We start from the raw sequence: 18,512 nt of genomic DNA on the forward strand, positions 1-18,512 counted from the left end.
TATAATCATAAAACAAGGTTATAAATGATTATTTTTAAAAGCAGTGTAACAAATTTTCAGATATCTGAACAGTGGAGTAATGAATGAAATACTCCAGACAAATGAACATAACCAGATATAAAACATCTGTACCCCTGACAGTCATTTGTGTTAGGATGACTGCCTTGAATTCACCTGATAGGTGAATTTTTCTCCAATCTTCACTTCAATTAAAAATGTTGAAAGTTATTCAGCAAATAAGTGAAGCATTTGCAATTGTTAAGCTAACAATGTCAGAGAAAACACTTAACATCTCAATGCCCAATTTAATTTCTAATAGTTTCTTTTTTAAAATGTAAAGAGAATATGCACTTTTTTTGGGGGGGGAGTAAAGAGATTATGTATTGGGGGTTTTCTAGTCTTATTTCACTTTATGCAGCATAGATTAGAGGGTAAATTTAGCCCTGCTCTTTAAATTAATATCCATCTCCTAGTGATTAGACGCTAACACAGTACTTTTTAAATTTTAATGTGCATCCGAACCAACCCAGGGATTCTGATTCTGTAGGTCTGGTATGGGACTGTGATATAGTACCAGAGTCACCTGTGGGTTTGTTAGAAATGGAGAATCTTGGACCCTACCTTAAATCTACTCAATTACAATCTACATTTGAACATCCCCATTTGACTTACTTGCATATTGATCTTAAGAACCTAATATAGTCTTTTGGTTTCTACAGTTTTCTATGAAAATTACTTAAATAAATAATCCTATATAATAAAAGCCTAATATGCAAATTGACGGAATGGCAAAGTGACCGGTTGAACAACTGGTCTCTATGACATGCACTGACCACCAGGGGGCAGACGCTCAATGCAGGAACTGCCCCCAGCCCGCAGGCCCCAGGCCAGCCTAAGGCAGGTGCCAGTGGGGGGCCCCTGATCGCCCCACTGGTCGAAGCGCAGAGGGAGGCGACTGGTGGTGGGGGCGGGGGGCAGGGCCCTGATAGCCCCGCCAGTTGCCCCACAGATTATCCCTGATTGTTGGCCTGGCCTAGGGACCCTATGCATGCACAAATGTTATGCACCTGGCCTCTAGTAATATTATAAAGATGATAGAAATCAATATTAGCAAATAATACAACTTGTAAAACTATTTTACAAGTATAGTGGGGACCCTACGAGTGCACAAATGTTATGCACCTGGTCTCTAGTAATATTATAAAGATTATAGAAATCAATATTAGCAAATAATACAACTTGTAAAACTATTTTTAGATAAAGTATTTTTCTTAACATAAAATTTCTTTGATTCTTAGGTGACTTTAAAGTTACTTCTTGGTTTATTCTACCTAATGCCAAGTGGTTTGTGTAGCTAATCAAATGCAAGCACTTCCCCTGCTTATACTCATTTGAGAAGGTTTGTTTCAGAACCGTTTTTCTATATTCTACTGACATAGTGGAGAGCCTTTCACCTTAAGTGCTATAATGATAGAATTACCAGTGGGATTAAGTGGCATAGTTACCTCATATCTTTGTTTCTAATTTATAATAAATAAATGAGTTTCTAGAGCTTTAAGACAACATGTTAAAAGAAAAGAAAATGAAATCCATGGGAAATTTGTTGAACTTCGTATTAAAAGAGAAAATTATAGTGATCACCCACAAGCCTCTAAATTATTTTATAAATCCAATTTTCTTTATTCATAGATGACAAGTCTTTGGGGTTCTGGAAAATCATTATTTCATTTGAGGTACATTCATACCACATTAAAACTATAACAGAAGAACTCTGACATGTCTGACTATTTTTCTGACTATAATGAAAATTAATCGTGAACTGCTTAGGATTCTACACTATAGGGTTCCAAAAGGAAGTGATTATGTGGCTAAGCTTAACAATGAATTTCAGTCTTACACACACTTTAAAGAGCAGGGCTAGCCCTACTCTGATAAAGTTTATTAGATCACATTTAAAATTAACCCTGCTAATGCCATTCTAATACTATCTTCTTTACACCTTAACCTTGATCTGACACTCTCTTCCATGAGGATTTCCAACAAAATGTACTGAGAATTTGTTTACTAACACAAACTCTAATAAAATAACCAATGTGTATTGTAAAGGAAGGCTTACTAAATGTATTTTAAATCAAACCTGATTTTTTTAAAGCCTGAGAACAAAGAACTCACACTATTTTATGTCAGTACCATTAGAGAGGAGCTGATAAATTGAGCCTACATAATTGAAAGCACAACCATGGAAAAATCAAAAGAGATAGTATTTTCATAGAGTTGCTGCAGTGTCTGCTACAGTTTATTTTTTTAAATAGATTTTTATTTCATTTCAGAGAGGAAGGGAGAGGGAGAGAGAGATAGAAACATCAGTGATGAGAGAAAATCACTGATCAGCTACCTCCTTCACGCCCCCAACTGGGAATTGAGCTCACAACCCAGGCACATGCCCTGACCAGGAATTGAACCAGGGACCTCCTGGTTCATAGCTTGACACTCAACCACTGAGCCATGCAGGCCAGGCCCCTCTACTACAGTTTAATATATCACTATAAGATACATAAGTTAAAAAAAAATACATAAGTTAACATAGCTTTCCAAGCAAAGAAGGTCTTGGAAGAAAAGGATGAAATGAAAGTGCTTTCCAAGTCACCATCTATTCCCAGGAAATATTTGCTGCTGAAGAATAGAGTAAGACTTTACCCCTGGCTTTTGTCATAGAAAAAGTTCTCATAAGCTTTTCAATCCTAAATATATTTTATAATTTTAACCTTAAATTCCATAGTCAATTTTGCAAAGGTAAAGTCATACCAATAACATTAGCCTGTGGCCTAAGGATTCCTTACTATTGTTTTAAAATTTATGATAGTATTTCAATTAATTTCAATTAGTCTCTGAAAATGTAAATTTTACCTTTCCTAAATATCCTATTATCTATTTTACCACTAATAATTTTTTTACAGCCATGATTTTAGATCAGTTTCCTTAATTACTTGCTCTTCACAAATGTTAAAATATTAATATTCAGTAAGCAAATTTTTATAGTTCAAAGATATCTGGATTGATCAAAGTTTTGTGCTTTCCATACAATTTTATTTTTTGATTTACAAGAGGTTTGTGGTAAGTTGTGTTTCTTCATTCTCTTAAGACTATATATATTGATATGTAAAGTGTCTAATCCTTTCATATTTATAAGTGTAGTTATTTGATTATAATCTCTGACCTACAATCAAGACTTTTAAATTGTTATGTTTTAGATGATAATAGCCAATGTTGTAAGAAAATACATAAAAAAATAGAGTTGAGTGGAAGAAATTATGTTGAGTGGAAGAAAAGGAAGTCCCAGAAGACTAGGTACAGTATGATACCATCTTTAGAAAGCTCAAAATAAGCAAAACTAAACAATATATTGGGCTAGAATTATGTTCATTTATTATGTCCATTTATGCTAAGACAATAAAACAAAAAAAATGATGAGGAAGATTCAAGATAGCTGTAATGCCTAAGGGGTGTGCATGAGGATGGGATGGGGCAGTGGCACATAGGTAGTTGCAAGTTATTGGGATGCACACACACACACACACACACACACACCAGGAGGTTTAGATTATTCAGGAGCAAATTGATGCTGAAATAATAGGAATTCAGGGTACCATATTGTTCTAAAAATACTGAGCATTGTGTCCTGTCAATAATATACTTTTCACTGTATTTCTTAACTTATGGAAAATATTTGGTGAGATATCAAATCACTAAACTATGAATAATTATCCTATCTAATAATAGACAAACATGGCAATTGACTATACCTTTGCTACGCCTCCCATTGGCTAATCAGCATGATATGCAAATTAACCGCCAACAAAGATGGTGGCTAATTTGCATACTGCAGGAGGGGCCAGCAGCGTGACACTGCCCGCAGGCCCCAGACCTCTGACCAGGCGAGGCGGGGCCGGAAGCGCGCGACGCTGCCTGCAGGACCTGGGTCCCAGATCCCTGACCTGGCAAGGTGGGGCTGGTAGCGCCTGACGCTGCCCGGGGGATCCAGGCCTTGGATCCATGACCTGGTGAGGGAGCAAAGGGAGAGAGCCCAGGTGGCAGAGAAGGGAGGGAGCCGAGGGCTAAGTGGCGAAGGGAGGGAGCGAGGCAGCGGAGAAGGGAGCGAAGCCCACCGAGGTGGGCTTCGCTCCCTTCTCTGCTTCACTGTGGTCTCAGGAAGCCCTATTCTTGCAGGAATCTTCCTGCAACAGGCCTCTAGTTTTTAATAATATAGTTTCTTTTATTAACTAACTTTTAAAATGTGATGTCAGAGTAAGATTAGTAGTTTTAATTAATCAATAAGGATAAAAGAAACATAAAAAGAGAAAAGAAATCTCAGATTATTCTGCTCATATTCACAGTTGCTGTTATATGGTCCAATAATGAAGGCATTATTTCTAGCAGATATTTGTAGAGCTATGCTTTTGATTCCAGTGACTGGGAGCAATTGGGCTTCGATTTCTATCAAATCATGTAGGAAAATACTTCTCTTCCTAGTAAATAGCATGGAAAGCAATAATAAATTTAATTACTAGATATGAGACTTTGGAGGAAAGAATAATCTCATTATAATATAACATTACAAATTTCAGTAAAATAAGTTTCTCTCATTATTCTGGGCAGGTTGGAATCTAGGAGAGAAGGGGATGAAATTAATGTATAAATTCTCTCACTTTTATAAAACATTAGAGGCCCGATGCACAAAATTTGTGCAAGAGTAGGCCTTCCTTCCCCCGGCTGCCAGCACCAGCTTCCCTCTGGCACCCAGAACCCGGTCTTCCCTCACAGTCCCAGCTTTGTCTGGAAGGTCATCTGGAAGGATGTCTGATCTAATTAGCACATTACGCTTTTATTGTTATACTAGTGGCCCAGTGCACGAAATTCGTGCATGGAGGGGGGTTTGTCCCTCAGCCCAGCCTGCACCCTCTCCAATCAAGGACCCCTCAGGGGATGTCCTACTGCCTGTTTAGGCCCGACATCCCTCTTGCAATCTGGGACCGCTGGCTCCTAACCGCTCACCTGCCTGTCTTCCTGATTGCACCTAACCACTCTGCCTGCTGGCCTGGTCACCCCAAACTGCCACCCATGCTGGCCTGATCGCTCCCAACTGCCCCCCATGCCAGCATGCTTGCCCCCAACTGCACCCCTACCGGCCTGATTGCCTCCAACTGACCCCCACTACCAGCCTGCTCACCCCCAACTGCCCTCCCTGCCAGCCTGCTTGCCCCCAACTGCCCTCCCCTCCTGGCCTGATTGCCCCTAACCACCTCTGCCTCAGCCCGCCACCATGGCTTTGTCTGGAAGGACGTCCAGAAGGTCTCCTGGAAGGTCTCCCAGTCTAATTAGCATATTACTCTTTTATTAGTATAGATAGAGGCCTGGTGCACGAAATTCGTGTATGGGGGGATGTCCCTCAGCCTGGCCTGCACCCTCTTCAATCTGGGACCCCTCGGGGGATGTCCGATTGCTGGTTTAGGCTAACTGCCTATGCCTGCCGGCCTGATCGCCCCTACCTTCCCCCCCTGCCAGCCTGATCACCCTTACCTTGCCCCCCTGCCAGCCTGATCGCCCCTACCTTGCCCCCCTGCTGGCCTGATCCCCCCTAACCACCTCTGCCTCAGCCCCCGGCCTAAGCCGCAGTCTGGCCTCTCTCTGCAGGAGGCGACCTGGCGGATCAGGGGAAGGCGCCACCCCCATTACCCCACTGCTGCTGCCACTGCTGGCCTGAGCCTGGGCCCTTCACAGCCATGCCTCGGCCCTTCGAAGCCGCCCACAGCTGCCTGAGCCTCGGCCCTCACAGCCGCTGTGGCTTTGTCCAGAAGGTCGTCTGGAAGACATCTGCCCTAATTAGCATGTTACCCTTTTATTAGTATAGATACTATAAAACCTTTCTTTCATCCTTAAAGGGATAGACATTCAGCAGGGCTTGCAAAGACTCACTTGTGTGTATTCTGGAATAGTTCTTTATTTCATTGCTAAGGAGAACTAGAGGGACTAGTTCTAGCAAGATTAATATGCAACCTGTCTAGAATAGTTGCAGCAGGACTATCCTTCTCACCACTAGTTGTATAAATATTTGCCTTTACATTTAAAAAAGGAAATTTCTCTTGGTGTCAAATACTTTTTGGGTGAAGGAATAATAAAACCTACAAGTTAACTAATTTGAAACAAGTTCTAAGGGTCTAGTCTGAATTTAAGTAGATTGCTTGCCCTACAATTCTCAAATAATCTATTTAACTCTTTTAATCCCCAAATATATATATATATTGTATGAAAATGTAAGGTCCTTTCAAAGATACCTTGAAATAAAGTTTAGTATTATGGAAATTAATTGAGGCAAGTGTAATTAGACTTGGACTTGATTGAATGGAATACGCAACTGAGAAATTTTTTTATGCCTGTCATATTTGTTCTCACTTTAAATTTCATAGGAAGAATAATCTTTACTGTACCTGACGAGGAGTTCTTTCTGATTTACTCCTACACCATTCCCAGTCTGAAAGGTCTGGTTTCTGACTCTCCTCATGAGAAAGTCTTCTTTCTGGCCCTTCCAAAAAGGTGGTTTCTTCATAGTGAATATCACCTGTTTTTTCAAAGAGCAGCGGGTCAACGCCCTTTTCATTGTGGGAATCCTGTTTAGCCTCTGTAATATCAGTATTCGTATACTTGTTAATGCCTTTAAGTGTGGAGCTGTCCAGGGAGGGTGTAGTGCTGATTTCCACTTTTATGGCACTGAAGATATTAGGAGTGTCTCTCTGAGAATCTTTTGGAGTTCTGCATTCATAGTTCATGAGATTGTGATAGGATATAGAATTTCCATCATCACCATAGTAGTCTTCATGTGCTATTTTATAAATTCCATAACTTTGTTCAAATGATAGATTGAATTCAAAGCAGTTTCTCTTGGCTAAATGAAAACAAAAACAAAATTCCATGGTTAGGAAAGTAGATACAAACAACAGTTGAATATACATAGTAAATAAAATTAGGAAAGTGCATTCAACCTCATTACTATGAATTTAAAAACTATCTTCATTTACTTCTTGTCAATTATGCAAAGCAATTATGCCTCACAAATTCAAGTCATTTTTTCACTCCGTGCCTAATGTTTCTCTCTTGCACAATGAGAGGCTTGAAATACATCCAATTCCAAGAACCCAGTAGTCTTTAAATCAGTTTTATATATCAAAAATTTAACTATTAATTAGAAAACTCTCATAATGTCTCAGATGTGCTGTCTTTAAGTTAGGGACAGTGCATTAATTATGAAATGTAACCAATAAAAACACTTCTTGTTAGTGACTGTCCTTAACATTAAGGTGAATACTGACTGAGTTAACTAATATATGTAATAGGTTATAACAATATAAAAGAGTTAACAGGGCTTGACTAATAACTAACAAGTAACTTAGACTATTAGAATATAGTCAGGATCTTTTGAAGTCTATACTACACTTAAGAAAAGGAGATATAATGTATCTATTCTGAAAAGCAAAACTCTGAAAAGCATGATTAACTCTAGTCTTTTGTTTTAATCATAACTTGCTAATTACAATGTACACATATGTAATTATATCAATTTATAAAAATATTCTTCAGAGAAATATGTTACCAGATACTCTGATTTTGTCCACAATTAAAGCTTAAAATCTGATTGTGATATAAAATATTTTAACTACTTAATTTAAAAAGAACACATATCATGCAAACAAAATGAGTCTGAAAGCCATATCCAATGCATATGTCTACCACCTGAGACTGTTAAAACCTTTTTTTTTTTAAACATTTTTGTTTTGAGACATAATACAGGTGACTGCTGGAGAGAATTGTTATTTCTGTAGAGTATTTTTATTCCTGACGTTCATCATCAGGTTGCAAGTCTCAGTTTCCATTCAGTGAAGCTGAGATGTGGAATTATATTTCCATCTGCATAATGAACCTGTGGTAAGTATGAGTTAGGGAAAAATTCCTTTCTTGTTCCTGGAGTTCACTGATAAAGATTTAAAGGGGGGACCTTAGTTTGTTGAGGAGAAAAAGCTTAAATGTGAAATCGGAGTCACACTCCCAAGAATCAAGGTACTGTAATTGATCAAGCCCCTGCATACTTGAGGACAGGCCATCTTTGGGGTTTTCTGTAGTGTCCTCCTAGCAAAAGGAAAATTTATGTGGAATCCTCAGACAGTGAAAATATATCATTTTTATTCAAAGAATGCCCCTTGGATCATAAGAAATGAATAGAGTCATTTGAACTATAAGTATTTTAAACTAATATTTCTCACATTTTATTTTAGAATCCATGCCTCTTTCTGTATGCCTACATATTTCAGGGCCTTCCCTGAATTTTAAAATAAATACAAACAAGAGCAAGATACAGAAAACTATTATTTTGATCTTGAAAGGCATGGTTTTTATTTCAAACATGAAATTTTAATGTTATTGTTGATTCTGCTAGTTTGCCCTACGCTCTTCTATCTCGGCTGTATCAGATAGAATACTCCCTAGACCATTTGCAGTGATATCTGTTGCATTGCTTTACTTTTCAGCTCTGATACAGGTGCTCTTTACTTCTTAAAAGGACTGTCCTGAACCACTTAACTAAGACTTTTCATTTTCACTGGCACTGGACTCTTTTCACAACTTTAAATACTACAAGAAGCTGGTTCATTAATTTAGTGGCAAGAGGTTAACATTTGATAGACTGTTAGCATTTATCGACTTGTTAATGTTTTTTATATGCTTTGTCCTTTTTAAAAAAAAAAAACTCAGGTATTTGGTGGGGATTTTGTTTTGTGTTTTTCTGAAAGCAGAGGCATACACTTAAATTTTGTTTCGGAACTGTTTTCAGGCATTTATTCTTACTCTAAAAACTCTCCTAAACCCTGGAAGAGTACAAGCAGCAAATAATGAAAATGCTCTTCTGTACTGTTCCATTAAATAATAATGAGCGATAATATAATGAACCTTTAACTCTTTAGAGAGTTCATCTCTTTTCAGATGCAGGCTTCTTAATGTAGACTTGGGAGATGAATTTATTTCCTACTCTGGGCTAAGAGCTATGGTGGATCTGATGCCCAAGAGCCCTCGTTGAATTTACCTGAAATTATTATTCAGTGTATAAGCACTTCACAGCGTTATTTTAAACCCACTCACTTCCTTCCAGCACTATGCCAAGAATTGTTTCACATTATAATTTCTTTCCTCTATTTTCCATTTACATTTGTCCTTGGACTCTTCGCCCCCTACTCGGGTGGGCAACTTTCTCAATAGACCACTTTTCTGTATTTGACTGTATGCTATTGCTCCCAACCGCCGCACTGAGGAGGACTTACTTTTTTCCCCATCGGATGCCACTGCATATGCATCCCGCTTGCAGTTGATGATGCAGCCACAGGGCAGGTGGGTCCAGCGTTTGGACAAGACAAACACGGGGGTTACAGTGGTGGCCAGCAGGGTTAGTAGGAAGCTGAGTGACTCGAAGGGAAGGCTCTGAAAGCCCCCCATGTACTGGACCACCATGTGGATCTGCAAAGGAGAGAGCTTCAGACATATCCCAGCATCACACTTTCACTTCCCCAGACCTTTACCCCAAGCATGCTGTCCCAGACTCCTTTTCCTGGCCCCTTCCCTGCCCGAGAGCCGGAAGTTCTGCCTCTGGGCTGGCACCCCTAGCTTTAGTGGTGGTCTCCTGGGATCTCAGATGCTCCAGACAGAACAGGACTTTGGGGGTTTACACTCCGGAGTGTCTGATCTTGCCTGCTGCCAGCTCAAGTCTCCACCAAGGAAGCACAGTCCACAATGGGGAACTGGGGGTGCTACTGGGAAAACAGGCAAGTGTCTGTGAAACTTGAACCTGGTCCTCCAGATGGCCCTTTGTTACTTCCCTGGAATGTCACCTCTGTGCAGGCCAGCTGTCATAGCAGGGTGCTGCCCTGGTACTTCTCAACTGGGATCCCTCATGGAGGCTTGAACAAAAGCCTGTTTAGTCCCTTCTCTTCTCTCTCTACTTCTGATTGAGCCTCTCCTGCTGGGATGGGCGTTTCCTCCTATCCAGGCAGGAATGGAGTGTAGAGAATGGAATAACAACAGAAGATGGGGGAGAAACAACAACACATCTCTTTTTTATAACTACCTCCTTTTCTGAATACTCCCAGGGATTGCTATGAGAGAAGTGAACACTCTTGGCCACGACAGATCTTGGAAAACTCAGTATCCAATGCCCCAAAGCTCTCCTCGCCCCCTCCCCAATTTTAATGTTGAAAGAAGCATTTGGTATCAAGGCTTCTCTGCGGATCAGCGCTGCCCTTCAACTGCCTTCCTACAAGCGCATCTCTAAAACCTCGAGAGGTACATTTGGAAGCGGACTCTCGGTGATTCCCCAAACCAGGGGCGCCCGGTCCCAACACGCACTCACGCTGTCTGGCACACACACCCGCGCGCTGCGAGCAACTGCACTTTTACCATCATGGGAAGCCAAAGGATGACTTTGGTCAGCGCCAGGATCAAAGAGAAGCGCTTCTGCGCTGTGCTCACGCTGAAGCTCCTGGTGCCATAGAGAGTCCCCGGGTCCTCATGCCTGCAGGCTCCAGCCCCAGCGGTGGCGCTGCGCCCTGGTCCACGCTCCTGCTCCACCCTCCCGGGAAGCCCCGGCCCCAAAACGGCGTCTGAGTTCAGGGAGCATCCCGCAAAGCGACGCAGGGCAGGGCCCAGAGCATCCTCTGGGCACAGGGAAAGCACTCTCTCCCCAGTTGGAGGGGTCCCGGGGGTGGACGTTCCGCGGGAAATCTCCTGGTAGTGGGCATGGAGTCTCAGCGGCTCCTCTGAGCACAGCAGCTGGTGAATGAGCGGGACCGAGAGGCCGGCGAGCAGTCCGAAGGCTGAAGTGTACACCGCGAAGAGCAGCAGCACGTAGGAGCTGGAGCAGTCCGCCAGGCAGCCCCAGGGCGTGCGCACGAAGGCGCCCCAGCCGCACAGTGGGAGCGCGGAGAGCAGCAGGCTGGCTGCCCACACGGTCAGGGCCACGCCGAGCACCTGGCTGGATCTTCTGGAGGCGGCCTGGCTCCCTACAGTCCTGTGCATCGTGTAAAAGTTGTATGAGACTAGGAGAGTCGCCTTCAAGTTGCTCGAGAGGCCCTGGCACAAATAGAGTAAGGCAGAGGTGGCGCACAGAGACTGGAAGTAGTCAAAGACCTCGTTTGGCCACTGCAAAAACATGAAGATGGTCACCGACAGGACGCTCAGGAGATCATCCCCACACCAGGACGCCACCAGCATGGACACCACAGTTCTGTTCTGCGTTTTCAGCAGGGAAACTAGTGAATAGATGCTGCCTGCCAGGGCTGCGAGAGTCAGGAAGCACGTCAGGCAAAAAAGGTAGACGTTCAGAGTTCCTGGTGGATTTAAAAGATCTGTCGAATTATGATTCTCTTTCCATAGACTAGAGTCATTTGTTAAGTTATTGAGAAATACAGACATTGTCCTCAGTCAATATTTAATTTCCCTTTCCATGAGCCTGTACATATTCTCAAAATAAAGCTGAGCTGTTAGTTGCAAATCAGATCTCATTTTCTCCTACCAAGTTTCCCTCTACATGTTCCCCCGTCAGTCGAGCAGAAAATGGTCAGGCATTTTCTCCTTTAGATCTGACTCAACCCATATTAAAAATTGGATTCCATTGAAAGCATCAATAAGAAACTTTTCAACATTCCCTTTAAAAACAAACCCAACCAAAACCTCCTCCCTAAAACCATCAATTTTCAGGCATAAAAGCAAAAGCTCCTCAGGCAGATTGGGAAAAAAAAATGCTGTCTGGGTCCGTTAGGGTCCTTCTTATGGAGCAAAGCAGTTTGTAGCTGGAGAAAATCAAACTCTTTTCACTTTTTAAGAGCAGTGAAATGATGCATTTGTTTCCAGAGCTGGATTCAAAGGCAGAGAGAATATCAGGTAGGTTTAAGCTTTGCCGATTCAGGGAGAGAGGCGGAGAGAGAGAGAGAAAGTGGGAGAGAAAGAGAAAGAGTATGAGAGAGACACAGAGCACAGCTCCCCTTCTGAACCGCTGTGTTCTTCAATCAGCCAGTGATCCTCGGAGCTGCAGGAAGGAGGGAGGAGCCAGCTCCAAGCAGGAGAGAAGCAGGAACAAAAGGGAGGGGAGTTCAGTGTATGAGCCAAATGATATCCATCTTCTCAGCTTGCCTCATCTGAAACAAGAAGCAGTGTCCTTGCTAAGCCTTCCCCTCTGGTTTTAACATATAAAACTAGCCCGAATACTTGCTCAGGTTTGATGTGAATGACAAATACCATCTTTGAGAAGTCCAAGCTACACCATGAAGGGGCTACTTTTATTCTTATCTAGACTTCTCTGATTCATAATCTACTGGAGGAAGAATATTATCAATGCCATGTTTAAAAGAATAGGAGGTACCAGCTTTGGTTTTTTTTTTTTTTTTTAAATACAGGGTGGGGCAAAAGTAGGTTACACTTGTGAGTAGGAAAAACAGTTTATTTTTGTATTATTATTTATTAGTTATTGTATTATTTTCCATACAACTATAAACCTACTTTTGCCCCACCCTGTATTTGTTGTATTTAATAATAAATAATAAAAATGTCATTACAGTCCTCATTACACTAAACAAGATTTTGCAGAATCTTTGAAAGAGCTATACTAGCTTTAGGAATATAACTATTTTTTGACCATGTCATCAAGTTAAGCGAGCCACCATTTGAATAAATAATATTTCTTGTTGTTAAAGTCAGATTACATTATATAGGGCCAGACTGCAGGGGTCCTCAAACTACAGCCCGCGGGCCACATGCAAATACAAATATTGTATTTGTTCCCGTTTTGTTTTTTTACTTCAAAATAAGATATGTGCAGTGTGCATAGGAATTTGTTCATAGTTTTTTTTTTTTTAAACTATAGTCCGGCCCTCCAACCGTCTGAGGGACAGTGAACTGGCCCCCTGTTTAAAAAGTTTGAGGACCCCTGGGCCAGAGTGTTGCCAGGACTGTTGCATAGAATCATTGCATCTCTGAACTGATTTAAACAGTGGTCAGTTTTGCAAGAGGAGATGTTTAGCAAAGAAGTAACTGACAGCAGTAGTTCTGATCTGCCATTTCCCAGGATGCTTTGGGGTGGCTACCCTACAGTATTCCTTCTCGGCTCAGCCTCATGACCAGAGGGGTCTGAATGGAAGTGGGGTAAGGGAAAGGAGAAAGTTGATATAATTATGATCTAAATTAATGGAAGTGCTAATAGAGCTCTGAACACGCTGTTCATTTTAGAGATAATTGAAGCTACATTTTGAACCTGAATCTGTTCAAGTGGGAAGTGATTGTATTAGGCATTGCCAGCCATACGTTTCAATAAATACAGTAGGCGCTTTGCTATTCTTGACATGGTGTTTGATTTCCCCTTTGCTCTGTAAATGGAACACAATCATTGTGACAGTTAGCACAACACTCTAGCTCTCCCTACTGTTAACATAGACCTTACAGTGTGTTGCGAGTAAAGATCTGGGGTAAACTCATCTTAAAATAATGTTGCTTCAGAAAGCACAAAATGATAAACAGACCTTATTTTTTTTACTATGTTCAGTGTTCTGTGGCATGCTATCCTCTCTCTTCTCAGATCTTATTCTTTCCTGCCATATGCAAAAATATTATTATTTAATATGGTATTTAACTCTGGATTTTCATTTGAGTTGGACAATCAGTATCACACTGTTAAAAATGAATAGGCATTAATAATAGTTGTTGCAATACCATTTGATGTCTAGGGACATTCCCTCTATCATTACCATCATATCTGGGTTTTCTATTAAATATAAATTTGCAAGAGAGACATCTTACCAGAATGTCACTCTGGTCTCTAGGCTATAACAAAAGAAGCCAGAGTGTTAGCACACATCCAAAAGTTGGTGGAATTATAGCCAGTGGGGGAGCTAGGAGAAATATCTAAATTTTACTCCAGACTTTGCAGTTGTTGGCTGTGTAACCTTGGACAAAAGTTTTTATACTTTCTCTGAGTGTTTGCTTTCACATCTGTAAAATAAGAGGGCTTGAATGGATTATTTTTAGGCCCTTTCAAGTTCTAAAGGGACAATAAAATATTTAAACAGTTTGGGTTAACTTCATCTTAATTTTCTTTTCTGCCTGTTTCACAATAATCAATATTGTCACCCAGCTGATGTTGCTCAGTGGTTGAGTGTTGACCTATGAACCAGGAGGTCACAGTTTGATTCCAGGTCAGAGCATATGTCAGGGCATATGCTCAGGTTGGGTTATGGCCTTGATCCCAAGTGGGGGTGTGTGCAGGAGACAGCCGATCAATGATTCTCTCTCATCATTGATGTTTTTTTCTCTCTCTCCCTCTTCCTTCCTCTCTGAAATCAATAAAAATATTTTTTTTTAAAAAAATCAATATTGTCATCAAATAAAAGATAAAAGCTTGTAAGAGATGATGCTTGGATTCTCCATGCTTTCTCTTTCCCTATATGGCATGAAGGCCCTTATCAATATGAAGATGGCATAAGATTCAAGCAGCCTGAAATGTTGGGCCAACTGAAGGATCAGGGTTGCCCTGGAGGTCTGTGGGAACCTATAGTAGCTTTGTATGAGTGAGAAGTAAAAGCTGTTGTGTAAATGGCTTGAGTTTGAGGTTCAATTGTTACTGGGTGCTAATCTAGCTCATCCTATTATAGTTAGGTATACTGTTGCCCCCACACAGGTCAAAAGTGGTAGAGCCAGATTTAAAAATCATAGTCTGGTTCTGCATTCTTAATCGCAACAGACCCAGACTTTCCAATTACCCCTCTTGGCACCTCATGCTTGGGAACATTTCCAGTGGATGTTAATAATGATAAAGTTTTGTTTTTGCTTTCCTTTGTCAAAAAGCATGTTTGGAATATCTTCATTTTTCAAAATTTTAACTTATAAATAACTGTTGACCAAGCTTTATGTATATGTATGTGTGTGTGTGTGTGTGTGTGTGTGTGTGTGTGTATTTTTTTTCTTGAAAGTTGTAAGCTCTTCCCTTAACCATAATCTCATTTTCTTTACAATATCCTCATGAGCTAATAATAAAATAATCATTCTAAATGCCTTACACATAACTTTTAGAAAACTAGGAAGAAAGATGTCTAAGAAGCCCCTTGTGCCTTAAAAATGTTTTCCTCTTTCTTGTGAGACTCATTCCTCTGTCTCACTTGCAATAAAGTTATATCTATTTAAATAGAAATTATGATTATGCCAGAACAGCTTAGGTGAAGACTTGTTTATTGTTGTCCTACTGCTGCCTTGATTATTTTTATAAATGATTTTTAGAGAGAGAGGAAGGGAGATAAAAACATCAATGAGAGAAACATCAATAGGCTGCCTCCTGTATGCCCCCTACTGGGGATCAAGCCTGAAACCAGGCATGTGCCCTGACCCAGAATCAAACCAGCGACCTCTTGGTGCATGGGTAAATGCTCAAACAACTGAGCCACAATGGCCAGGCTGTCTTGATTATTTTAAAACACATACCAAATATAGCATTACAGACTATAAAACAACCCACAGAGAATTACATGGCAATAATTTCATTAGGCTTTTAGTTTATGAACTCCTTGATGTAATTATAACTTTGCAAAGCACTGCAGGCTATTCATTTCTCTAAAAGTCTACATTATATCTGAAAATCCTCAGCACGGGAAATGACATAAAAAAGTCTAGTTGAATATGGCAAAATAACATCTGTAGTAAACACAGGACCAATGGAAACATTTAGTCTTATTTCATGAAAATAAAAAGGTATCATGGATAAGTTAATCATGAAGATGATAATATTTCTCTTTCTAGAAATATAGTGTTATGTAGCCAAAACGTTTTAGAGGACTGGCCCTTATTTAAGACTTTTGCTAACTTAATAATCAGAGGTGAAATGAAAGATCTCATAAATTATCCTATATAAATATATATAAAATATATATATATATCACACAGATATATTTACAACAGAGAAGTAAAATCTAGATTTTATAATCATGTATAATAAATGTATAAATTTATAATATATATGATTGTACATATCTAATATCTATATTATGTAAAATACTTGCATACTCTGCTTTAGCTGATGGTTTTTTAAAAAAGTGACTATCAATTTGGCATCATAGGAGAACCAATTGCTGTGATTTATTTTCTTCTTTTTCAATGTCTCATGAGAAACCTACAATATTTAATACTGTCTGATTCCTATGCATATAATTGTGTCCTGTGAATAAGGACACAATTTAATTTGGCTCCAAGTCAAAGAGACTAACTTCATGAATCTAATTTTGAAATCTGCTAAATACATTGTTAATCCAAAGGTCCCTCAAATGGGAAATTTTATGGTTTTTTTAAACCTGTTCCCTGGATGAGACAAAAATTTGGAGGTATTTATGTATGTATGTACATCTATATATACCTATGTATGTTCATATGTTAATGTAGAACAGCTATAGAGAGAAATAAGGTTTGTTATTAATGGTCATTGTGTAATTAATTTTACTCATCTGGTAGTTATGTAAGGTTCATCTAGCCATTAATAAAGATAATATCTGGAGGAGAATTTTTATAGAGCTGTGTGAAGCTGTTGAATAGATTAAGAATGACTGAACCTATCCTACAGAATAAAAATAGCAACTATATATAGCTATTTTAAATATGATTATATGCTATGAACTTGCATTCATTCATTCAACATCCATTCGAGTGTCTAAAGGTCAGACAATGTGCATTAGTGGTAAAGAACATTATAGTTTCTGTCCTTGTGAAACTATGGTCCAGTCATTTTTCATACTATCTTCTTCCTTAAATTCCTCTCTGAAAAAAACCTTTCATCCTAAGGGATTCAATACAATAAATATTTAATGCTTAGGATGAAAATGTCTTGATGCACAACAAATTGACCAAGCCTTAAATTAGTAATGAGATAATGCAAGGGGACCCCTATACCTTATTTTCACGGGGTCCATTTGAGCTACACGATTTCAAAGAAATTATTTCAATATCTCTGTTATCTCAAGGGTAGAATAATACCTTTTTTTTAAAAAAAATCCAAAATGTCTTTGATGGTTTCCCACTCATCTTGATTTGAAGTGCTTTTAGTGCTGCTTCCTTCTGAAGGAGCATCCTTCTGTAAGCCTTGCTTTTCCTCCTGTTGGCTGACAGAGAACAGGGGAGCAACAACACACAAAACTGCTGTTTGTGCAATTGGCTAAACATGGTGGTGATTTCATAGCATCCTGGGCATTTTACATCCATGAAGTAGGAATCGGGGCTCTGCACCAGGTGCTTCTTCTTGTGCTTCCTCTTCTCTTCTGGAGAGGGATGGAGAAGATCCTTAGCGAGAAGCATATTGTCGTGGGGAGGTTGTCACTGCCGGAAAGGCTAGAGTAATGTCTTGGGCCAAGCATTATCACTGCAAGTGATGTACATACAAAGGAAATCTGACCTTAATTTTTAATTTTTTTTCACTAGGGAGCTGAGGGGGTGAAAACTTTTCAGTAACTATGAGACTAATTCTTCGTTCTGGCCTGGCCTTGATTTCTTTTCATTTGGCATGTCCCATGTTATGCTGATACTTGATTATAATGTGTCTTCCCCCTCACTCCTGTCCCATGTGAGTGTGTACTGGGGTATTGCTTCCTTTTAAGTAAAGCCTTTCTTAGTATTTTCAGTAATTTCTGTCTCCACATCTATAAATGGTTAACTTTCGCTTTATGTACCCAAACTTTATTAACCATATTCTCAAAGATGGTTGCTCTTTCCAGTCCTTTGCCAAATGAATGCCACTCATTGCCCTGGGAGTTGCATCTCTTTCTGTGCCCAGTGCTATGGCTTTGCTTTCTAATCTGTGCACTCTGTCCTGTAGGAGCATCATCATCTTGCCTTGAGGTGATATCTGGGGCATGGTAATGGGTAATATGTTTTATCTCATGTCTTTTGGCAGGAGGAGTAATTTCCTTATTAAGGTCCCAGTTTACTTAACTAAATAAAAACAGCGACTTTGAAAGATTTCTTGATTTATTTTAGGAGTTGGCAAACTGTGGTCTCTTTTTTGTAAATAAAGTTTTATTGGAACATAGCCATAACCATTTGTTTAAGTATTTTCACGGTTGCTTTCAAGCTACAACAATGGAGTTGAACACTGAGTAGTTGTGAGGGAGACTGTGTGACTTACAAAGCCAAAAATATTTATTATCTGCCTTTTTACAAAAAATTGTTGATCCTTGATATAACTAAAATGGCATTTCAATTCAAAGTAATCTCCAATTGGTAGAATGTTTGAGTCATTTGTGAGATTTAGACATATCTACATTTTATGTAATAATATTATATATTATATATTATATTATACTAGAGGCCCGGTGCACAAAAATTTTTGGGCTTTGGGGGGGGGGGGGGTGTCCCTCAGCCCGGCCTGTGCCCTCTCGCAGTCTGGGACCCCTCGGGAG

General features: G+C 39.8%; 2 protein-coding genes and 1 non-coding gene across 3 annotated transcripts in view; all 3 read right to left on the minus strand.

Moving 5' to 3' along the window:
* The window catches only part of GPR149 (G protein-coupled receptor 149), a 47,768-nt gene extending 35,775 nt beyond the window's left edge, over window positions 1-11,993 (minus strand). Inside the window, exons 1-3 of the mRNA XM_005874412.2 lie at window positions 10,492-11,993; window positions 9,363-9,555; window positions 6,486-6,940 (exon numbers count right to left, since the gene is read on the minus strand). Coding sequence (XP_005874474.1) covers window positions 6,486-6,940; window positions 9,363-9,555; window positions 10,492-11,505 — 1,662 coding nt within the window. The 5' untranslated portion in view covers window positions 11,506-11,993. The remainder of the gene's footprint in view (window positions 1-6,485; window positions 6,941-9,362; window positions 9,556-10,491) is intronic.
* Window positions 2,442-2,513, minus strand: TRNAH-AUG. Its single transcript has one exon. It is a non-coding gene; the product is annotated as a tRNA-His (tRNA).
* Window positions 11,994-17,134: 5,141 nt separating the features above from the next.
* LOC102258843 (40S ribosomal protein S27-like) lies at window positions 17,135-17,412 on the minus strand. The gene is given in 3 exon segments (XM_014546242.1): window positions 17,135-17,242; window positions 17,245-17,266; window positions 17,269-17,412. Coding segments are annotated over 3 exon segments (249 nt in total). The 3' UTR covers window positions 17,135-17,159.
* Window positions 17,413-18,512: the final 1,100 nt, after the last annotated feature.

Source organism: Myotis brandtii, unplaced genomic scaffold (assembly GCF_000412655.1).
Source record: "Myotis brandtii unplaced genomic scaffold, ASM41265v1 scaffold436, whole genome shotgun sequence".
Taxonomy (NCBI): Eukaryota; Metazoa; Chordata; class Mammalia; order Chiroptera; family Vespertilionidae; genus Myotis; species Myotis brandtii.